The sequence below is a fragment of the Gavialis gangeticus genome, unplaced genomic scaffold (assembly GCF_001723915.1).
Source record: "Gavialis gangeticus isolate Ggan-Ray unplaced genomic scaffold, GavGan_comp1, whole genome shotgun sequence".
Classification (NCBI taxonomy): domain Eukaryota; kingdom Metazoa; phylum Chordata; order Crocodylia; family Gavialidae; genus Gavialis; species Gavialis gangeticus.
The window spans coordinates 1799204-1807562 of NW_017728960.1; the positions used below are offsets into that span (position 1 = coordinate 1799204).

The 8359-nt window shown below is 52.7% G+C and overlaps 1 protein-coding gene across 5 annotated transcripts in view; it reads right to left on the reverse strand.

The window, feature by feature from the left end:
- The window catches only part of MEF2D (myocyte enhancer factor 2D), a 73461-nt gene that overhangs the window by 49002 nt on the left and 16100 nt on the right, over positions 1–8359 (reverse strand). For all 5 annotated transcript variants that reach the window (XM_019521462.1, XM_019521226.1, XM_019521386.1 and 2 more), the window contains exon 2: positions 5055–5258. In XM_019521462.1, the coding sequence (XP_019377007.1) occupies positions 5055–5258 (204 nt within the window). The remainder of the gene's footprint in view (positions 1–5054; positions 5259–8359) is intronic.

An 8359-nucleotide genomic window follows, 5' to 3' on the forward strand; every position in this document is an offset into this window, starting at 1 on the left:
ATGCCTACCTGGCTGGAGTCATCTGAGCCCAGTTTTTCTCCTGCTCAGGCGGGGGGTCAGACTTGAAGATCTACAAGGTCCCTTCCGACCCAACTTCTATGATTCTATGAAATCCCTCAGGAGACTGTTTCTATCTGCTTTATGGCCCCCCTTCCCTGAAAAAGCAGCTAAAGGATCCAGCATCCCTGAGACTCCTGCCAGGAATACATCCCCTGAAAGAGCAGAAGCAGCACAAGGTCAGACCTCATTAACATATCACCCAGCTCAGGACCTCACTTGTTCACAGGTTCAGTTGCACGTGCATGTTGGCTCAAAGTCATAGACACACACACCTATTCATTCGACATGCATGCTCAAATTCATATGCACACACTCACAGGCACATCCATATGCACGCGCACGCACCTCCCCCCCGTGACTGACACAAATGCAAGCCTCACTTATATTCCCATGCTCACAGATGCAAGCACACGCATACATGCACACCCAAGACTGACAAATGCAAGCCTTACTCATATTCCCACACTCACTGATGCAAGCACACACACATACACACACCAATTGCTTCTCCTCACACACAAGTACTCACACATACACTCATGCTTGGTTGCTTCACAGCTCCTTCCTTGCAGCGGATCCCAGACTAAATCAACACCTCTCCCACAACCCAGCCCTCCCAGGCAGCTGCCTGTCTCTCCTAGCACAGAAGAAATGGCCGTCTGCCCTCCTTGGAGACCCAACGCAGCCACCAACTTTTGGCTCCCAACCTGCGTGTCCCAATCTGTCATTAGCTCAGATTCCCTCAGCCACCAGAGCAAGTGGCATCTGAAGGGTTTTTTATTGCAGAACAGAGAGGCAAACACAGAAGATGCTGCAGCCAGGTAAGACTGATGGACAGGTGAGGAGAAGAGGATATGAAGCATTTCCATTTGTAGGGGAGCTCTGTCTTGGACAGCAAGGTCACACAGCTAGTGCAAAGGGGAGACAGTCCCCCAATGACCCTGGGGGATAGTCTGCTCAGGTCCTAGTGATGCCACCAAGCAGTTGCTAAGTCCTTTGCAATGAGGTTACTGACACTTATGAAAACTGGGCCTCATTGTGCAAGGTGTTGTACAGAGAGAGGTGCCTGGCCTGAACAAGTGGGAGGGGAAACTGAGGCACCAAGAGAGGAAGTGATTTGACCACCATCATACATCAGAGCCAAGTGGAGAGCCCAGTTCTCCCAGCATCAGGCACTAAGCACTAGACCATATGACCTTTCCCAAAATGAAGGGGAAGTATTCCTTTCCATCCACTTGGGCAGTCAGAGAGGGATCTAGTGCAGAGAAGCCAAGAGCAGGTCTCTGAGCCCAAAGGTTCAGTTCTCCTCAACATAAAACCCACCTGTGTCATGCATTCCCACCAGCTGACACTCTTGCTGGCAATATCTAAAAGCCCAAGCTTTCACGCCGCACTGCCCAGCCAATGCCCAAATCCAAAGCACAACACACCACCCATCAGAGCCACAGCCCAGCAGAAGAACCCTCCAAACCCTGCTTGATGGAAATAGCAGAACGGACACAGATCAGGGCCCTTCTCACCGGCGAGGAGAAAACATCATTGGATCAAGCCTCAAATTCAAAGAGACCACAAGAGCATGGCCCTCAGCTGAAGTGAGCTGCCACAACTATGTTGAAGATGGATCATATCCTTGATGGAATGGGGATCCTTGCGGGTAAAGGCAAAGAGCTGGCTTGAAGTAAGGCCAGAGGAAAGGCAGGAGACCCGACAATCCTTGGCTGTTAGGGTGGGCTCTTGGGGGGCTGTGGGAAACTGGGAGCCCTCTTTGAGCACCTTGAGGCTGCTATTATGCTGGGGAGGCAAGTAGGCCAGAGAGACTCCCAAAGGTCAGCTTGAAAACCCATCTCTGTGGGACTTCCCTGGGCAGGCAAGAAGCATGCCTCCAGTAACAAATCATGCAGCTCCCTTAGCAAATCTGTGGAGCCTCCACTTCTCTCACGGTCACCATCCATGACTCCCTGAGCTCAGATTGGGATGCAGATTCCTTCATTTATTTGGTGCACACCAAGAACATTCTCTAGTGCCAAGCACCTCCTGGATCTTGCAGGATTTAATGTATTTGGATCTCGGATCATACAGACAGGAGAACAAAGCACCAAATGTTAACGGTATGTTTAGACCAAAACCGATCTGTTTCATGCTGTGGATGAAGTGAAATGCATGCCATAGAAATGAGGGTATGGGGTGGTCTTTCTGCAGCATCATGTACACAGGAGGCAAGTGGCTGAGTCCTTTGGGATCAGGATGGATGTGGGTCCATCCTGCAGCCAATTCTGACCCTGTAACATCAGGGAATTCCACCCATTTACTTTCTGGAAGATCGGTGCCAGCATCCATGACAGCCTCTGGATTCTGCACTTCTCACTGCACCATCATTTAAAACCAGGGGGAAACGTGACCATGTCCAGGTTACACAGGGCCTTGGCACTGGTGCAAACTCCATCACACGAGGCACGAGATCCTCACAAGATCCTGAGTGTACTCAGACCTCTTGGCACAACAGCGGCCAGGCAAAAGGATGCTGAATGGGCACAAACTATAGCTGCCCTCACTGTCAAACTCCTTTCCACTGTCAGGACATGGCAACAGCACCACTGAAAACCAAGCCCAACACAGCATGCTCTTGCCTTGTTTACAGGATGAACCCCAAGTGGTACAATGATACCAGTATAACAACACCTGTACAGTTCCCAGTACATCCCCTTAGTCCAGATGTAGTTTGACTGGGTTTATACAGGTTGAACTATTCTTATACAGGATTGGCAGGGTATTGGTTAAAACCGTGATTCTCAACACGGGTGTGCAGCACTTTGGGGTGCCACAAGATCCTTTTAAGGGTGCTGTACAATATTAGCATGATTAGGTATGCAACACCAACATGATTCCCAGGATAAACCCAGAGATTTCAAATAGGACTCCAGAGTGTCACAAGCAGTCTGCCCCAGTTTTGGTCTTTCTGAGGTCTTTGCAATAGAAGAACACTGCTAAATTTTTTTTTCCATAGTCAAAAAATGAGTGAAAGCGGAAAGCTGGGATTTTTGGAACAGGGCCTCAAGCCCCAAAAGGTGGAGAACCACTGGGTTAAATAAAGAAAGCCCAGACCCTAAGCTGATGGCATGGTGCTGGTCTGAAAATTGCTTGCAGACATGGCTTGAGTGTAAATGAGAATCAGACCTTGGGATTTTTCTCAGCTGGACGATGAGGAGAAAAGCTCCTTAGCTGAGAGCCTGCTCTTGAAGACAGGCAGCTTCTGAGCCAGAAAGAAATGCAGCTTTAGGAAGAGGGATTTTTTTTTCCCCTCTCCCCCCCCCCACAAAATCAAAGCAGGCGCGTGAAGCCCGAGGCTGCCGTAAGGCACCAGAAGGATTCAAAAGGCAGGAATGACATGGGAGAACAGCGGGGGGAGAGCGTTTCTCCCGTGGTGCTTTGAAGAGGCTCGAGCATCCTCATGGCATACAGCCTGCGTGGCATTGCTGTGCTTCTGCAGCATCGCTTGCCCCCTGCCGCATCCTGGCCTCTGATCCTGCCGAGGGTCCTTCGCCCCCTGCCACCGCAAGCAGATAAACTGAATGACTCAAGGCTCCAGGGGCGTTCATTCCCTGCCTGCCAGCGATGTCAATAATTGCCCAGCCAGCCCTTGCGTTTATCTAGATCTGCCCGGGCATAAAGCAAGCTGCCCACACGGAGAGCGACACACGTACCGCACTCCTCCAGGGAACATGGTACAGGGGCAGCCAGCTCCTTTGTGCTCAGGAACACATAGGTGGGGCAGGGCCTGGATTGATGGCTGAGATTCATGGTGGTCTTAGCTGTGTGAACGCCCTATGCACATATTTGGCTTCACTCCATGTTGACTTGAAGCATGCCCCCAGCCCAACTCACTCTCATACTGGCCTGGGAGGGGAGTGAGGCTAAAACCCCTTGGGTAAACACAAGCCAGTGCCACCCAGTCCTTCAGCACCTTCCCACAATCCCCCAACATGTCCGAGAAGGACAGACACTTTCTCCCAGAAAGACTTCCCAGGCTCAGCTTTCTGCTGTGCTAAACAAAATCAGGGGATGAGACCCCTTGGTAACAGGACAGCCAACCCTAGCTAAAAGAGGGTTATTCAGTCTAAAGAAGAAAAGTCTGAGGGGGATTTGATAAGAGTCAAAGGGTGATAACGGAGAGGACCGATGATCCCTCTAAGATTTCACAATCCACGAGCAATCCTGGCTGCGAGTATACAGGTATTTCAGTGTGCCCACTCCTCCTCCCTCCTGCAGCAGCCTGTGGCTGGGTTGGGGTGGGTGGTGAGTGGCCAGATGCAAAGCTGGTGGCAGGGGGAGAATCGGTGTCCCCTTGCTATGGCACTGGGTGTCCCCACCCAGGCCAGAGCCCGGGGGCCATGGCCCCCCACCCCCATCAGTACGTCACTATGTGCATGGCATTAAAAAGTTACTGTGCGGCATGATTTTTTATTGTGCACGGCTGTGCACACACACAGCTTAGAAGGAACTGTAGAGATGGACCCGTTTCTATGGCTGTAATGGACAGGACTAGGAGCAATGGCCTCAAGCTGGACCCAGTGATCTCACAAGGTCCCTTTCAGTTCCTAAACTTCTGTGAATCTGTGTAGTGGAAGAAACTGAGGTTGGATATGAGGAGGAACCACTCCAAGTGTGGTCACATGCTGAAACAGGCACCTAAAGAGATGGTGGAGTATCCATCTCTGGGAATATTCTACAGTAGGTTGGACAGACCCTTGGCTGGAAGGGTCAGCACTGATCGTGCCTTGAGCAGGGGGCCAGACTAGACACGATCTTGTGAAGTCCCTTCCAACCCAACTTTCCTATGACCCTAGAAACCCCTGGCACATCCCATCCCATTGGAGCTTCTGGCGAGTGCTTTCAGCCAAGCCATCGCAACCCCAGTTTTAGTGACAGTGGAACTACCCCCTACACACATGCCGAGCCAAGAGGCACAGGCTGGGAGCAAGGACGGTGGGTCTCACCTCGATGATATCGGCGTTGGTCCGGCTCTCGTGGGGTTCATTGTATTCGGTGTACTTGAGCAGCACCTTGTCCATGTCGGTGCTGGCATACTGGAACAGCTTGTTGGAGTGGTTGAAGATGATGAGGGCAATCTCGCAGTCGCACAAGACGCTCAGCTCGTAGGCCTTCTTCATCAAACCGAACTTCCGCTTGGTGAAAGTCACCTGCAGGTGGGAGAGAGGGGAGACACTGGTTAAAGACCTGAAGGGGAGGCTGGGTAATCAAGTTGAGTGGGTGCCCTATGTCCCACGGCTTGGAAAATCTTGCCCTATCTCCTGACAGCCCCTCTGCAACTAAGCTGGAGAAGAGGTCTCCTGATTGAACCATCCTGGATGGAAAAGACATGCTAAGGGCAGGAGTATCTCTTAGATGCAGAAGACCAGAAACTGGAAGAAGCCTAGGTGGTGCAGGGCCAGAGACAGCGAGCAGGAGATTTTGGGGGAGGTATATATGGTGGGGGGTGGGGGGGAAAGAAGAAAAAAGTGGGGGAAAGAGCAAGAAAGGGGAGGCAGAGAGAAAGGAGGACACAAGAAAGGGGGCAAGGGAGAGAACGGGCAACGGAGGAAAGGGAGGGTCAAAGACAGAAAGAGAGAGAAAGAAGAGTAGAGAAAGGGGAAAGGAGAGAGACAAGCAGAGGGATGGGAGCAAAGACATGGGAAGGGATGGAGCAAAAGGCACAGCCCCTGGCCCTCTCCCTGCCTCCGTTTCAGCAAGGTGGCTTCATCCGGGACTCTCCCAGCCCCCTCCTTGCCTGGGTGTCAGAGAGGCCTAACCAATTCCTATGGGCTGGTATTCGGGGCTCTGGTGAGGGTAGGCACAAGGCAGATTAGTGTCACCGTACTGCTGAGCTGAGAGGAAACGCATCCCCGTGCCGAGCCGTCATGTGGGCAGGCCACCACGAGCCTGGCTGGAGCAGCAGAGACAAGCACAGGAGTGGATGGAGCCAAGCCAGAGGGACTGGGAATGGTGGCAACGCAAGGGCCACGTCACCCTGCTCTTATGCAGACACCTCCCCTCTGCACCACATCCCTCCCCAGCCCAGAGCCAGGGCCCCAAGCTCAGCTCCAGCCTAGGGAGGCAGCTCCCAAGGTCACGCCAGTGGTTGGCGGTGGAGCCACGCACAGAACCCAGGCGTCCAGCTCCCAAGCCGGGGGCCCTGAGCAAGGTCATTTGCCTGTTTTGCCTCATTAGGTTGTCAGCTCTGGGGACCGTGTCTTATCCTCTCGCTGCACAGCGCCTAGCAACGCAGCTCCGCAGCATCAGGCAGCATCAAGCATTCGCCTGTCACACGGAAAGAGCAGCTCTGCTCTGCTCAGGCCCAAAGACATCCCTGCACCCCAGCAGGCATGCAGCCTAGCTGCCTCCCGACTGCCCAGATAACGTTGTTTTTTTTCCAAGCTGCCTATCAAGTGTGGAGAAGTCATGGCCCCCCATGACCGCTCCCCCCCACTCTCTTCCGGCTGCAACCCCTTGGTTTAGCATTAGCTGTCATTAGCGCTGGCAGCTCCACAGGTCCCGGCTCCCGGACAGACCCTCATGTGAGTGACAAGCAGGAGAGCTGCCTGGCCGTGTCCACAGAGAAGGGCACCTGATCCAGGGCCAGCTGGCGCTGGGGGCACTGCAAATGCAAGCCTAAGGATGTTCGACTCCCCTGCCTTTGGCTGGGGTGGAAGGTGCTGTCCTGCTGCTATTTCAGCACCACTTTTACAGGTAAGAAGCTTCTTCCTCTGATTGCTGGGTGCCAGTGACAGTCCTCGCCCTGAAGAGCCTTGGATCAAAGTCAGTATAGCCTCGGCTACAATGCCCAGGAGATGGGGCTGCCCAAAGTGCCAATCACACCAAGGCTGGCTTGCCAGAGCTACCCTGGGGAACAGAGCCCGCCGGCCTGCACCCCATGGGTTGTGCTCAGGGATGTGTGCCCAGGCTGCTGGGCCTTCACTGGGCATCTCTACCCCTCCCCTGCTTAGAGCAGGCATTTGAGCTTGCTCTGGGCTTTATGCACCTGCTCTGAGTCAGTAGGATTAAAGTGCAGAGAGCTCCTGTTTCCAGAGAGCACTGGGGCCTGCATCTGCACAGAGCCCCTCAGCTCCCTCCATGGGTCCCTGCACTGGGGGGCTGTGTACCCCACCCAGCTTGCCTTCCCCACCCCCCAGGTGATTAAGCCATAACGAGATTGGGTGCTAATCACCTCTTGCCCTTTGGAGCCCACGGCTGGCACATGCAGCTGTCCACCACCACGTGAGACAGCTGAGCCCCCTGATGCAGTGTCTCCTGGTGTCCCTCTATGCCTGTGCCCAAGAGCTGTCCCGGGTCATGTTGCGAGGTCTCCGGGAGCTCCAGCCTGCTCTACGGAAACTCAAATTACTTCAGGCTCAGCACAGGGGTTATCCACCAGCTCCTCCTCCTGCTGACAGCTGGGGGAGGGAGGGCCATGTAGACCTGCCACGCTGCAGGGATGATTTGGCTGCTCCAAACTTCAGCTCCCAGGAGCTTAAGTGCTGGACGTCCTGGCAGAGACTAGGCATTGGATTCTTCTGGGCAGTTTGGCTAACAAGAGCCTGTCTGCCCAAAGGGCATCCTAGCCTGGCTTTTGGGAGAGCCACTGCCACTGGCTTCTGAGAATTCACTGAGCTGGGCATGGGAGGGAAGGATGGAGGGACAGACAGACAAGATGCTCATAGGGGACTGCTTAACAGATGCTACAGCTGCATGCCTGGTGACAGAGACAGATGTTGTGAGCTGTGTTAGCCAGAAGTCCAGTCGAAGGCAGGGTATATTTCCTATAAAATACCATCTACCTATTTATCTATCACCAGCTTTATATAGACACACACTCACATGCATATCAATATCTACATATTTTGATATATTATATAGCTATACATTTATATCTATTGGTCAATATATATCTATATAGATCTAGATCTACACAGCTACTTTGGGCAGCCTACAAGGTACAAATCTACCCTGCCTTCTGATAAACAGACAGGATAGATGGATGGATAGTGAGATAGATACCTATACAGATAGAAAGCTAAAGAGATAGACAGAAAGATAAAGAGATAAGAGTGCACATCTGGGAGTACCTAATTGTTGATACAGATAAACACCTGATGACAGACAGACAGACAGACTGCACAACTGGGAGTACCTAATCGATGAGACGGCTACACACATTGCAAGAGAGAGAGATTCATCTGTGATCCTCTCCCTCTAAACCCAGGTGATTTCCAGGAGCCTGGGAAGCCTAACACCCACACATCTG